Source organism: Abramis brama (assembly GCF_963993115.1).
Source record: "Abramis brama genome assembly, chromosome: 3".
NCBI lineage: Eukaryota > Metazoa > Chordata > Actinopteri > Cypriniformes > Leuciscidae > Abramis > Abramis brama.
This window is the reverse complement of record NC_139965.1, coordinates 43219803-43234542: the sequence shown is the minus strand read 5'-3', so window position 1 is coordinate 43234542 and position 14740 is coordinate 43219803. Positions and strand designations below refer to the sequence as shown.

Genomic DNA, 14740 nt, shown 5'->3' with positions numbered 1-14740 from the left:
GATTATTTATATGATGGATGGAGGCGTTTTTTGGGGCTTCAAAAACCAAGTTACCATTCACTCCCATTATAAAGCTTGGAAGAGCCAGGATATTTTTTAACATAACTCCCAATTTTGTTTGGCTGAAAGAAGAAAGTCATATAAAACTAGGATGGCTTGAGGGCAAGTAAATTAGGGGATAATTACAATTTTTGGGTGAACTAACCAAGTGCAATCAGACATGAAAAAATAACTCAATTCAGTACTTACAAACTGTATTACAGGCGGGTGTCTGCGCATACGCTTTGACTGTGTACAAATACTGAATTGAGTTCTCTTTGTCGCCTTATTGTGCTTGAACAATGGAAATTATACCAGTTGTCAAATTCCTACTGGTTAATCATGTCTGGGATATCCCCCACCCTTACTTCAAATAGTGCAAGAGGCTTTCAGAACCTGAATTGACCATTGCTTTTTTTCTTGATGATTGGCATTGGTTGGCATTATATCTTCTGTAACTAAGGTATTTAGGCAAATGCTATAGTTACTATGGGACATTTCAGTGAGGAAGACTTCCTAAATATTGTGTTAAAGAGGAGGAATCGATCAAGATGAACAGGGACTAGCATGTTAGGACTGAAGGCTGAACAGATCTGTGAATGGACTGACCAGTGGAACCTCCTCCTCAATTTTCTGAAGGATGTCCTTGTGAAGGGTTTTCAACTTCTCTTGACGCTTCCCCTGAGACACTTCCAGCTACACAAAGAGAGAGAAAGAATTAAGGGACTTTATGAGGAAGATTGACCTTGATTGTTTGTACTCGAGTATGTTTTATATGGCTCTGTAACACTTTGTCCTAACAAGGTGAGGAGCAATAACAGCGTCAAGCCATAATCTGAGTTTCTATCCAAAAGTGATGAGACATTCTGTCGAGTGCTTGTCCTACTCAAGAAAACTGTCTAATAAACCAGTCAGGTTTACTATGAGTGGATCTACCCAACGATGAAACAAACAGAAACATCCAATATCTTCTGATTGGCTACGATTTTATTGTTTTGTGCTTTATTAAGGCTATAACACAAACCAAGACGACGATTGGCAAATGTCGGCCACCGTTGAGTGTCTACCTAGTTTTTGCTCTCTGTTCCACAGCATTTGCACTAGTCTTGACCCCTGTGGGCAGCTTTTCAGGCCAATTGAGCATGTTGACTCGGCAATGGAGTCCAGCCGTGAGAGAGATCAATCTGACTGGCTCAGCTTCGTGAACCAGTGCACAAGAAAGAAAATTAAAATGACGAAAGCAAGCAACCGCTACTGTGTTTTACGGTTTATACCACAGTCTAGCCACAGTCGTAGCTCTTCTGGTTATCCTTTTGAATGACGCATGCAGCAGACTACTGTCACCTGCTGGTATGGAGAGTTATTTCCAATCATGCAGGCACAGAATGTATGTGGTAGCAGGCTGCTGGCTGTAGTCTTTGCACTGTGTTCAAACACAACTTTTTGGCTCAGACGCAGGCGATGTGAGGTGACACCAAGGCAGGCTTTTGTTGCCACTAGTTCTTTAATGCCAGTTTGGTGCGTCTGGGCATTTATGCTCTCAGTACAGGCCAAAAAAATAAAAAAGACAATGGAAACTTGAGTGGCACCTAATTAGGACAAGGTGTAAAGGTTTTCTTAAATATCAGTTCGTATAAAAAGAGCCATTTACACAAAAATCCAATTAACACTACATCCAGACACTTCCAGAACTCACCTGACGGATTAAGCTGACCGATTCATTGATATGTTTTCTATTGATCTCAGTCAGCTCCCTGCTAAGTGAGAGAATGACAGAAGAAGGTTACTTTTTGTGTACTTTACCATGGGTGTACTCTCCAGATGTAAATGGCTCGATCAACATAAGCAGCACATTCAAAAAATGCTCTCTTTTATCTTTATCTTTCAATAATGGGACAGATAAATATGGTTGCTTTTAAAGACATCTCTAGGCATCTCAGAAGGCATGTCGTATTTTTTTTAAAAGAATTTAAAAAAAGCATTAAAGGTATGTAAATGCATTTTGTCCATATAATGAATATCAGTACTGTCCAGAAAGACAGTAGACCCCATTGACTTTATGGAGAAAACACACATAAGGGTGAGTACATGATGACAGAATTTTCATTTTTGGGTGAGACAATGCACTTAAAGAATTCACCAAAAATGAAAACACTGTCATCATTTATTCACCTTCATATTGATCCAAACCTGTGTGATTTTCTTAATTCTTCAAAATATCTCCTTTTGCGTTCTGCAGAAGAAAGAAACTCATACAGGTTTGGAACAACATGAGGATGAATAAATCATGACAGAATTTTCATTTTTGGGTGAGATAACCATTTAACCCCAGACTGCTAAAAGCACTGTCCTTGAGATGAGAAAACCCATTACTAACGTTTCCTTTTCAGATTTCTTGGCCTCAATGATGCTGTTTTGCCTCTTCCTTTCCAAAATCTTCTGTATCTCTTTCTTCTCTCTGCAAGTAGAAATGTGACATTTCAGGATTTGTGCACACACAAATGCACCTCAAAACACAACCAAACATTTCTTACTTGTCGCACACTTCCTTGAGTTTTTTGATCTGGGCTGCTTGGCATTCTTGGGCGATTTCCCTCAGTTTCTGATTGGCCTGAGACAGAAGCACAGTCACAAAGAATCAGCATTTTTAGCTGTGTGTGTGTGTGTGTGTGTGTGTGTGTGTGTGTGTGTGTGTGTGTGTGTGTTAGTGTCTCTCAGAGCAGCTGTGGTAGCAATATCTTTGCGCTATTGTTATGCTTGTCATACCTCTTTGAGGTGGCATTGTTTAGCCTCTTTCTCTGTCTGATGTTGTGTCTGTCTGAGCGCAAGAAGCTCCTGCAGCTGCTCCTCTCTGAACTGCTCTGTCTGTCTCTGTAGCTCCAGATCCAGCTCTTTCAATTCCCTCTGTGCAGGCTCCTCTGACCCACTGCACACATGCAAACAGCAAGCAACCATTTATAATAAAAATAATAATAATAATAATAATAATAATTCATAAAGATATTATTCAAAGTTAACACTCTCCAATGTGGTTTCAAGTTCAAAATCAAAGTAGGATTTTGATCCAATTTAGAAGAAATGTTCTACAGTAAAGTGAAGAAATATTTCAGATTCTGCACTATTTCTAGTTCACTAATCAAATAAGCAAATTTGTGACACTGAGCAAACAACTGAAAAAAAAAGTTCAGATGTTCTATGAAAGGTCAGAGTGTTTGTTAGGCTACTTGTAACAAAATAAGGCAGTCTGCGTTTATCTACTGGTGTTGTTTATTTCCTGCTTTAAACGTAAAATAACCATCAGGGGGCCTAAGCCTAAGGGTGGAAGAGAGCGCTGTTCATTCAGGTTGTGGGTTCGAGTCTCAGTACCAGCAGGAAATGTAGGTAGGGGAGTGAATGAAGAGAGCGCTGTTCATTCCCCAATCGCTCCCCCACCTACATTTCCTGCCAGTACTGAGACTCGAACCCACAACCTGAATGAACAGCGCTGAATAAGCGGTCCCCAATCGCTCCCTGGGCGCCACAGCAAAAATGTCTCCTGGTGTGTGTGTACACAGTATGAATGTGTTCAATACTCACTGCTGTGTGTGTGCACTCGGATATGTGAAATGCAGAGCGCAAATTCCAAGTATGGGACACGATACTTGGCTACACGTCATGTCACTTTCACTTTCATAATATGAAATAAAGAGCAAACAGTTGTCACACAAGCACAATATCTACCTGGCCAACATTAATTAAGGTTAAAACGTCAATGCCCTCACTTTTTCTTCAGACTGGTGCGCACACGCTTCTCCACCTGACTTCGTTTCCTCTGGAGGTCAGAGTTCAGCTGAGTACAGCGAGTCCTTTGCTCCTTACTGAGAGCCCACATCTGAAACACGCATATACACATTCTTTTTTAGAAGTTACTCTTTGGCCTTTCTGCCTTTATTCTGCCGCTGTTGCGGCATTTATTAGAGCGCTACAGCTCTGATATAAGTTCACCCTTCTGAAAGCTTGATTCAGATTGGCTGATAGATGTTTAAAGGGGTGGTATAATGCTCTTTTCACAAGATGTAAAATAAGTCTCTGATGTCGCCAGAGTGTGTATGTGAAGTTTTAGCTCAAAATACCCCACAGATATTTTTATATAGCATGTTAAAATTTTCACTTTTTGAGGGTGAGCAAAAATGCACCGTTTTTGTGTTTGTCCCTTTAAATGCAAATGAGCTGCTGCTCCCGGCACAGGGGGCAGAGCTTCAACAGCTTGTGTCCTGAAAATTTCTAAAACTTTTTTGTTTATGTATAAATTTATGTAGCTGATGTGGAGTTAACTATCTTCTAATCACTGATTAGCATATTCTGTCATGATAATCTATAAATCATGTTCTGGGGGCGGGGTTTATGTAAATTTTAGGGTTAGTGATGTCACTAACCCGGGAGGAATGTCGTGTAGTCCCTACCAGCCGTTTGTTGTAGTCCTTAAAAAACGATTTCTTTAAAAGAAAATATCTCCCTTTGCTTTGAACTTTGAGCGTTGTAACTTTGCAGATGTTGTTTATGCTCAAACAGCAACATTACACACTGACTAAAGTTACAAAAGTGAAATCATAATCAACCACCCCTTTAAAGGTTGTTAATTTTCAATAACAGAATAATTCTTGACTGCATTTCCGTTCCATATCATTCCATCAAATGATCAGAACTACAAGAAATGACAAATTAGATTTTCTCCAAAGTGGTTTTTATCATGTGACTGTCCAGCTAGCTCATTACTTAATAAAAGCAATAAAAGCATTTAAAAAACTAAATAATGATGCTAGTGCCTTGCTACTGAAAAATGAAGTTAACTTTGCTATCTACTGAGAGCTGTGGCAGACTCATGCTCTCTCTCTATAACATTGTTACACTGTAACTCCTTAGAAACAGCCCCAGTTCTAAAGTAATACTTTCAAATTAGTAACAGAGGCTTGGGGAGTTTCAACGCAAGGCGCTTAAAAACGGCAGAAGAAACCAGTTTTACAAGCAACAGTTTTACAAATGAAAAATGTCTTGAGATAAACAAGTGTAGGCCTACATGTTTTGCTAACATGTTTTAGCACATTGCTGAAACATGCTAGCAACTTGCTAAACACCAGGCATCAAAACTGATCTTGGTTGAATGTGACCATGATGGTACATTCCATACATAAAACGTAATTTAAGTGTTTTTGACCTTTTTCACATGTTTCTTGCTCAACTCCTTGAGTTCCTTGGACTGCTTCTTCACCAGCTTCTGGTAGGAGTTGTGCTGTTTGAGCTCATCAATAGACTGAGGTTCGATAACTGCAAAACACAAACACACAGCTTGACCATGATGTTTCAAAACCTCTCTCAGTGCTCTGCAGGAGGCGAATGACTGATGAAGAAGAGCGAATGATGAGTATGATCTTACCTTTAAGAATATTGTTGACTAGATCTTCTTTTGGGCCTATAACATATTATACACGGACATACAGGTCACTTAATGGACAGTACATGCATGTTCATGAGTAGACATCAATACAGAACTGACATGACTAACATTATGGCCAAAATGCGGACAGGTAGAGAGAGACAGAGAATGAGCGAGAGGGTGACGGCAGGAAAAATAGAGATTGTTTCAGAGGCTAGACCGAACCTGATGGAGGAGGGTTCATGACCTCATTGACTACAGGAGGAAGTGTTGGAGATGGCAGAGGGCAGAAAGGGTCAACAGAGGGTGTGGAGCCAGAGTCAGAGCAGTCTCCTTCTTCTGGTTTCGCAGGTTTACCCTGCACACACACATGTTGGGTTTTCATGTTTAATGAGGACTTTTTATGAGAGTGATAATGATTATTATACTCTACAAACTGTATATTCTAACCTCTAACCGTGAACCTACCAATCACAGAAAACTTTCTGCATTTTTACATTTTCAAAAAACATAATTTAGTGTATTTTTTAAGCTGTTTTCCTCATGGTGACCAAAAAAATGTAAAAAATAACTGGTATTAATATTCTTTTGCGGAGATTTGGTCCCCATAATGTAGGGAATACCATGATCACACACACACACACAATATGAATTCACATAATTGATTAAATATCTGCAAGATGTTAGTTCATGGTAATAGTTCAACCAAAAATGAAAATCCATAATTTATCCTCACCTTGATTTTGTTCCAAACCCATTTGATAAAAAATGTTCCATGGTAGAAAAAAGGAGAAAGTCTGAATATATCACTCTTTTTCCTGTACAGTAGTTAAATAAATGGGAACTGGGGCTTTCAAGCTTTGAAAAAGATGAAAAAGCACCATAAAAGCATCAGATCATAAAAGCAACTCGATCAACTGATTAATTGAAATTATGAGTCGAAAGAATGGTTTGCTCATGAATATGACATTTCTCAAGAAGGAGTTCTTGGATTTCAAGTTTTTCCTGAACAAAGACTTAAATTTCAGTCCGTTCTTCACACAACTTGTAGTACAGACACTAGCCATTATCATACTTTTATGGTGATTTTTTTTTTTTGTGGTCGTTTTGGAGTTTGACAGCCTCTGTCCTCGCCTCATTCACTTTCATTATAATAAAAAGAATGGCCATGATATTAAAAATAATGTTCTATAGCAGCGGTTGGCAACCTTATGGTACGCGGGAGGACGGTTTGTTGGATCTGCTTGCTAACGAAGGTTAAAATTGTATTTATAGTATAAAGTGACTATGAGGAATGACTACCTCAAAATGTATGTTCGTATGCAAGTTCAAGGGACTCTATTTAAATAAAATAAATAAACCTCTTTAGCTATTATCACGAGCCAATGATTATCCCTCTGCGTGCCAATGTTGGCAAGCGTGCCATAGTTTGCAGAACACGGTTCTATAGAATAAAGAAAATCGCAAAAGTTTGGAACAACACAAAGGTGAGCACTTTTTCAATTTCTGGGTGGGCTGCAAGTTCAGAAGAGAGATCAGAAGAAAGAACTGGTTGGTTACAGAGATTCAAACACACAAGTGTGACTGACCTCAGTGGCATCCTCCATAAGTGCTAATAGCTGCCTTTCTCTCTGGGCCAGCAGAGAGAGATGTTTGATGGGGTTTGTCAGAGCCTCTGCGTATTCTTCACACACACAAAATAAGGAAGACAGAGAAAAAGTCTCTGTTACAAAGAAGCATATAGCTTGTAACCAAAAGACTGTTGGTGTAAATCCCAGTCTTCAAATTACCATTGTGTAAGACACTTAACTACAGTTGTTTCTGCTACTGTAAATGACTACTAGCATAAAAAAAGATTTTTGTACACACTGCAGCTAAATACACTAGTCACTTTTATGCACAGAATTGAACTGAACAACTAGCTTTATATATATATAGATAGATAGATAGATAGATAGATAGATAGATATTATCTATCTATCTATCTATCTATCTATCTATCTATAAAACACACACACACCACCAGTTGCAAATATTAATTCTGTGTAGCAACATATGTCTTTCTGACATCCATGGCATTCATAGTCCCATAGATCTCTCTCCTACCTTGGTGCTCGTTGGGGATGTAGTCCCTAGCTTCAGTGTACACGAGTAGGGATGCCAGCAGGAGTGGTTGGTTCAGTTCATTTTTCAGACTGATGTAGTGATATCCTAAAGACACACACACCCAAGCACATATAGCATATACGAACCAGCAGATCTTTAGTGCAGTATCAGAACAGCAAGTCTGTTAAACCACTGCCATGTATTTTGCACAAACCTGGGCGCAAAGCCGATACTGGCAAGATACGATGACCAAGAAACTTCCCATTTTCCTCAAACACTGCTACTCGAAGAGACGCCAGGGTGGGTAATACCACCTAGAGAGAGATTAAAAGCATACTTCATTTCATTTGATAAAAATGTGTAGATTATCACAGTCAGCTTCACGGTTTTGTGCATGGCATAATTAACATGGATAAACTATTCCTTTCATTTGTTACCTTGTTGAACACAAAGGTTTCATCATCCCAGATTGGGTCCAGAGAGTTGTTGTTAGAAGTTTTCGTTCGAAATTTTCTTTTAGTGTCTGCAGGAAGTCCAAACATGTCTATCTCCACGTAAACACTGGCCTTCTTATCACTCAGAAACTGGCCTGAGATGATCTGTGTGTGTGAGTGAAAGATGAGATGTGATCTGATTGTACATGTTACATAAAACTATTCTATACTATTATGATAACTTCAAACAAAATGATACATGTGAACACAATACCTTGATTCTAACTGTGTTGGCTACAATGCCATCCACTATGTCCATAGTAAAGGGGTCAAAGTGTTTATCTGTGCGTCTCATGAACTCCGGCTTCAGTAGATACCCACAATGGCCGTTATATTCAAACACCCCCATGTTCAGCTGCATCGGCAAGTCTGTTTTATAAACAGAGATATAAGCTTATTTTAATATACAAGGCATCAAAAATATATGTAAATGTAGAACAACAGATAAAAAAGAAGGAAGAAGGCAACAACAGAGTGCTATCTGCATGTCTGACCGAGAGTTTGGAAGTTTAGCGCCACCATCTGGCAGCCCACGTTCCAGAAGAGCTGTGGCATGTAGTTACTGGAATCCACACGTGTCCCTTTGGGGTAGATGCGACTTAGCTGCTTTTTATTGTATCTGAATAAAAACATTTTTGCTCAGGAAGAACAACATTACTTGAATATGACAGCGCAAACATGACACATCAAACTTATGTAACTGAAACCACTATCCACTACCCACTAGTCTTGATTCGCATACAAATTGACGTTAGAATTAGTGTGTCCTAAACCACAGTATGTTGAAATGATTATGCCAATGGTATTTGGATGGTCTGCTATTTATGGTGGAAATGTGTACACACTATAAATGGCTTATATTGCCCACAACACATCACGCTTTGAAGGAGAATTCGGATCAGGACTACAAACACAAATAAAAAGAAGTTTAGAAATGGTTATTGAGTAATTAACAATCAACATCTAATCAATATCCTAGGCTGTTGAAGGATACTCAACAAACTCGATGGGAGAATTCTTCATTGTGTCCATGCCTTTGGTCTCCACAAAAGAGGACATCTCAAAATGCTTATTCCTCTCTAAAAACAGAGAGAGAGGGATCGTTCAAAAATGGATGATTCTGTCCTGGCTTCTGATTGGTCAACACAGTTTTGCTGTTCCAGCCATGCTAGAATACACAGTATAGTAACAGCCGTGATGTGAAAAGAATCAGTACTCACTGGCTGCCGCCTCAAAGGATTTGAATTTGACTGGTTCTATGTAGTTGACCAACGTGGACATCTCCTCTGTAGCGTTCACCTCACTGTACGCAGTACCCTGAAACAGAGAGACACGTCAAAGATGTGCATAGAAAGAGACAGGGAGCAGAAACGTGAACAGGACAGTGAACAAGTTACCTCATCAGTGTTGTTATGCTTCTTTGGATCTGGAATGGGTTCCTCTTCCTCCTCTTCATCACTCTCTCCGTCTCCCCGGTCTATAGGGTAATAGTAAAAAAATAATACACACACACAAAAACACAGAAAATTGAATATACAATATAAATGCATTGAACTTCGATACTGCTGCCTAAGTGACTTCGGTCTTCATCCTGATTGGTTGAAACCTCATGTCAACTAGGCACAAACCCACCAATAGACTTGCGGATATCAAGGTCTTTGGCCATCCTCTCTGCAAGCTTCTCGCCCCCATTGGACATGTTCTGGCCCACCTCCCCATCAGACAACGGACAATCTAAACACAAATCTCATGATAAATGCGTTTGAAAGTGAAATGAAATCGGCAAATGAAAAATGGATCATGTGTATATTTAATTGTTCATGAATGAGCCAGAATGGTTTTGGAACCATTTGGAAGAGTTCAGATTTAAAACAGCCCCTCATACATTTGCACTGCAGTTGAGTTGCAAAATGTTGCAAAATGTAGACAATGAAAGAGTCCAAATGTTTGCAAAGCTGTAAATGTCATCATTTAGAGCTAAGAAAGAAAGCCATACAAGTTTGGAATGACAAGTGGGTGAGTAAATGATGACAGATAGTTCATGAGCTAACTCTCTTATCAAGCAGATATGAGAGAGATGTGCAATAAAATGTCCCATGAGAATAAGCGATGGATTAAAAATGATCTCACACTGAAATAAATGTTATAATTTGTCATAGAAGATCAGATGAGAAACGGTTGTTGAAGATTGTGTAATACTAGTGTGAAAATACACACAAAGGAGTTCACAGTAAAGGTTCTTATTGTTTATTTTGTTTGCTGTTAAGCGAGTGAGCTTCTTGTCATGGGTTTGAAACGGATTTATTAAAAGAGTTGGCTCATAAGCATCATTCATTCTCAAATTGGACATCACAGGTTGCACTGTGCTTGCAGGAACAACAAGCAGAAAATTATCACAATTGTATTAACACAACACAACGATGCTGATGCAGGAAACACTAACATGCACTCTAAAGGGGTCGCTCAAACAGAACATGCTTCAGTAGTGAAGCCATTTTAGCAATAAAAGTGCTGGGCAGCGTTGACAACAGTTTTCTGTGCTCCTGAATGTTTCTGTGTGTGCACTGCATGATCTGCTTCAATCAAGCCGTACAGTAATGAAATGAATGACGTCATAGCTTTATGGATGCGGGCCCATATGCACATGCATACCCAGACGCTACGCCACTGCACTGGGCAGATGCGTTTAACCACCATGCTTCCGTCTCCTGTCTTTAGCTTTATCTCATGCACTCTTAAAACGCAACAAGTTAAAAGTTCAACTTATAAAATCTGCATCTCTAACTTTTTCAAATTGCAAAAACGAGTTCTGTGTAAATGGTCCCAGTGTCTGGAAAACCCCATCTTAACGCAAGTTGCTATACATATTTCAATTTTTGTAGCAATTGTTTTGATGCATTTGCAACCATTTTAATCACAATCACTGTTGTGCTAGAGCAGATCAGACTGTGTTTTGGTGTGTGTGTGTGTATATGTGAGTGTGTGTGCATTTACACACCATTCAAAGGCGAGGACTGTTCGTCTGTACCGTCCTTGCGTCTGATGCTCCCACCGTTAGATGCCCTGTGGTGGTGTTTCTTCTTGTTCTTGATCAAGATCTTCCCCATCAGCTCCTGGGGGCTTGGCAGCTGTTGACCAGGATCCAGCTGTAAAAACAAACATGATTGTAAAATCTACATATCTAGTCTCAAACTAAAAATATTATTGTTCACTATTCTTAGTTATTACACAGCCAATCACTGCATTCTGGGGCCAAAACTGTATAATGAACAACTGTCACAGCCATCCGATATGCTCCTTCCTATACAGCTGTCCATGCTCTCGTTCTTCTAACAATAATACAATGATTTAAGGTCAAATAAACATTCACTTATTCTTTTATCCGTTAAGTACCGGTGTAATCAGTGGGAAACAAATGCTTTCAGGATGATACAATACCCTTTCTCTTTGCACTGGGGTCCTGATCACCCTGTCAATGTTTAGTCTGTGATTATGAACAAATGACTGCACATCATCCTTAACTAGATAAGTAAAGTTTAGCATAGCAATGTAGGCTTTAAAAGGCCTGGCCTGAAATGTAAAAGTTTTAAGGAGGATGGATGGATGAAATGTGTCTGCTCTATCTTTTTAGATTTGGATTTTTTGTTTATTAAGAAAATAGACAAAATAATTTATAATATTTGTCAGTTGGCATTTGAAAACTGCTCTTTTTATGTTGAAGAACTCACCGGATATTTGTCTAGTGGATCAATGAGTAGCGCGTCCCCGAACATAGAGCGACAGTATTCTGCCATTTTAGCCTGCTGCTTTGCTCTAAAAGATCAGATAATAATCAAGATAAAACATAAATTGGATAATGGATAATGCTTGTCTTTTTTCCTCACACTCATGCCTTATACTTACGAGTCCACATGATTCTCAAAGGACAGGATGAGAGGATATGTAGACGTCTTGAATGCACTTTCAGCGATAGCTTCAATCACCTCCTAAAAACACAAAGATCGAAACATTACACACGGTCTCTCATTGCAGTTCAGTGTGTGTGCAGCATATATGGGCAGCTTGCATTTGCAATTAGCGATTGCACATTAGCTAAATTTTGCAGGTAAACAGGTCAACAGTGTGGCGAAGTATGTCCATACCATAAGTGTAATTTGCGGGTGGGACATGTCCCCAGTCCCCACTACTTTTTGACAAAGCTGAATTTGTCCCCACCACTTTTTTGAAAGCTAGGCTTATAACGCAAAGAAGCATCTCCAATCCATTGTTCTTCATAATTTAATTTATACATGTAACACATAATACATTTTTGCTGACGAGACAGACCTGATATATATAAACCTTGTCACACATATATTACGATTTATAAACAATAAACAGTTTAAATATGTGCAATACACACTCTGGACCAAACACACTGTGATCAAAGGGATGAAGAGAACATAATGCTTTCCATTCAAATATTTGATCAAATGTGGCACTCATGAATGGAGTTAGGCTCACAAATTACATTAAACTATTATCCAGAAGTTAAAAAATTATGGCTTGCGGCTACACTGCGCATCCGTCCAGTTAAAGCACAAAAAACACAAATGGCTGTAAACTGATGCTGCAGTCTGATGATGCCTAATATTAGTATAAATTAAGCTTATATCTTTCTAGATTCACAGCCCTTAGGAAAGACACATACAATGTATCTGGCTGCCATGTAAACTCCCAAATGTAAATTCCCAATCCCAAAGGGTTTCTACCGAAATGACTGGATTCCTGCCATGAAAATTCGCCTAAAACCGGTAAATGTGACTGCATCATGAGAGTGATGGACACTGAGATGGTAAAGTGGAAGATGGGGCCAAAACACACCTTGAATGGAATCTCAGTTGTCATTGTGAAACCGTGCGTGATGATTGGCTCTTCTTCAGGTGGGCGGCCCTTCCAGCAGTCCAGCTCTATACAGCGGCACCCTGTCAGCAACACCTGCCGGTACATCTCTACTGACGACAGGCCCGTCAACTGCCCCACTAAAGCGAGAAAGCACAGATGGGTGTTAGTGTGCGTTTATGACCATATTTGTGTATTTTAGAGTGTGTGTGTATATACCTGTGAGGTATGTGTTGTGTGAAGAGTTGATGAAATAGTGGGACAGGGGTTGGTTCATATCATCGATGATGTCCAACCTCTCAGGAGGAACCACAGAGTTCTCGTCCCCACCAAGATACTTTGTGAAGGCCATTAGGGAGATCTGGTCTGCTCACGCATGGACACGTAAAACAAACCACCATCAGTTTCATCTTCACTATATCTAAATGTGTGTGTGTGTGAGTGTGTGCTTTGTACCTCTTTCCAGCTGGCTGGCGTTGGTTTCATATCTCTCCATGATTTGGTGGACCTGTTCTCGCTTGAGCGGTGGGTAAAGAACCTCATTTAGTCGAGAATCTCTCTGTCTCCGATTTATATAGTCCATCAACTGATCCAGAGACAAGAAGGGCTTCCCCTTAGAGCCACTACACACACACACACACACACACACGCAATACAGAATTACACATTGTTCAAAGGATCTTTACATAGTTAAGACATAAAGGGCCACTAAAAAGTATTTGGACAGACTTAATAATGAAGAAATATCCTTGTTTTAGAAACAAACTTTGACTTCTTACATCTCTGGGCCATTTTTACATGGACATATTCTTATTTAGTTACTTTTTAATAAAATTATTTAGAATAGCATTTCTATATTTTATGACGTAAAAAAAACTCTTTTTTTTCTTGAAATGTTTTTACTTATGCCATCTTTCTTTGATATAAATGCCGCTTGGTTGATATTTTATGTAATGGAATGCCATTCATTAATTTTTTAATGTGTCTGAGTGTCCAAATACATTTTTGGGGCCACTGTATCTGTGTCATTGCTGTTGGACTCTGCTCACTCACAGCTCCACAAAGATACGCTCCAGCTCTGGTCTGGGACTTAGTCTGCCGAGAAAGTTCTGGAACATTTCCCAGGTAAAGTCCTCTAGCTTTATACCATGATCCCCCTGAGAAAAAAAAAAAAAAAAAAAAAATTGATAAATGCACAATCAAATAAATAAAATGAATACATAAATAAAATAAATGAATTTTTAAAGTCTCCATAGTTTCCATCTTTAGTGTCACAAATATAAGATGTGAGAAAAATGTATAACATTTGGGCCTGAGGTGTATTTAAAAGGGGACATTAACCATGGAACACAGGATGTATCTTGAAAGATTTGTATGTACTATGTAGGCATAAAATGTTCACAATGCAATGCAAACTGAGATGCAAAATGGGTTCAACAGCACTGACCCATATCCACATTAACCAGCGGACAGTACCTGACAGCGCAGCGGAGATCAATATGGCTAGAGCTGTAATCTGATCCATTTCAATCGCTCTGTCTTGCAAGCAAACATTTGTTCTGCACTATGTAGTGAGTTGTGCTACGTTTTTGGGGTTGTTCACTATAACAAATGACTAGAAAACATAAAAAAAGGCCCCCTGGTGTAGAATAAGGCACCCTTTAAAGGGTTCGTTCACCCAAAAATGAAAATTCTGTCATCGTTTACTCACCCTCATGTTATTCCAAACCTGTAAGACTTGTTTATCTTCAGAACACAAATGAAGATCTGAAATGAAATCTGAGAGCTTTCTGTCCCTCCATTGGCA

The 14740-nt window shown here is 39.2% G+C and overlaps 1 protein-coding gene across 2 annotated transcripts in view; it reads right to left on the bottom strand.

Annotated features, from left to right (window-relative positions):
- The window catches only part of plcb3 (phospholipase C, beta 3 (phosphatidylinositol-specific)), a 54801-nt gene that overhangs the window by 4216 nt on the left and 35845 nt on the right, over positions 1 to 14740 (bottom strand). The window contains exons 8-33 of one of the 2 annotated variants that reach the window (XM_084109765.1): positions 13987 to 14090; positions 13390 to 13556; positions 13153 to 13299; positions 12916 to 13073; positions 11956 to 12038; positions 11781 to 11865; positions 11051 to 11198; positions 9685 to 9786; positions 9450 to 9529; positions 9273 to 9369; positions 9047 to 9131; positions 8547 to 8671; positions 8267 to 8421; positions 7996 to 8157; positions 7773 to 7872; positions 7559 to 7663; positions 7042 to 7136; positions 5678 to 5810; positions 5453 to 5488; positions 5234 to 5343; positions 3801 to 3910; positions 2806 to 2965; positions 2574 to 2650; positions 2417 to 2497; positions 1736 to 1796; positions 649 to 735 (exon numbers count right to left, since the gene is read on the bottom strand). In XM_084109765.1, coding sequence (XP_083965891.1) covers positions 649 to 735; positions 1736 to 1796; positions 2417 to 2497; positions 2574 to 2650; positions 2806 to 2965; positions 3801 to 3910; positions 5234 to 5343; positions 5453 to 5488; positions 5678 to 5810; positions 7042 to 7136; positions 7559 to 7663; positions 7773 to 7872; positions 7996 to 8157; positions 8267 to 8421; positions 8547 to 8671; positions 9047 to 9131; positions 9273 to 9369; positions 9450 to 9529; positions 9685 to 9786; positions 11051 to 11198; positions 11781 to 11865; positions 11956 to 12038; positions 12916 to 13073; positions 13153 to 13299; positions 13390 to 13556; positions 13987 to 14090 — 2853 coding nt within the window. The remainder of the gene's footprint in view (positions 1 to 648; positions 736 to 1735; positions 1797 to 2416; positions 2498 to 2573; positions 2651 to 2805; positions 2966 to 3800; positions 3911 to 5233; positions 5344 to 5452; positions 5489 to 5677; positions 5811 to 7041; positions 7137 to 7558; positions 7664 to 7772; positions 7873 to 7995; positions 8158 to 8266; positions 8422 to 8546; positions 8672 to 9046; positions 9132 to 9272; positions 9370 to 9449; positions 9530 to 9684; positions 9787 to 11050; positions 11199 to 11780; positions 11866 to 11955; positions 12039 to 12915; positions 13074 to 13152; positions 13300 to 13389; positions 13557 to 13986; positions 14091 to 14740) is intronic. The other variant, XM_084109766.1, reaches the window with a different exon arrangement.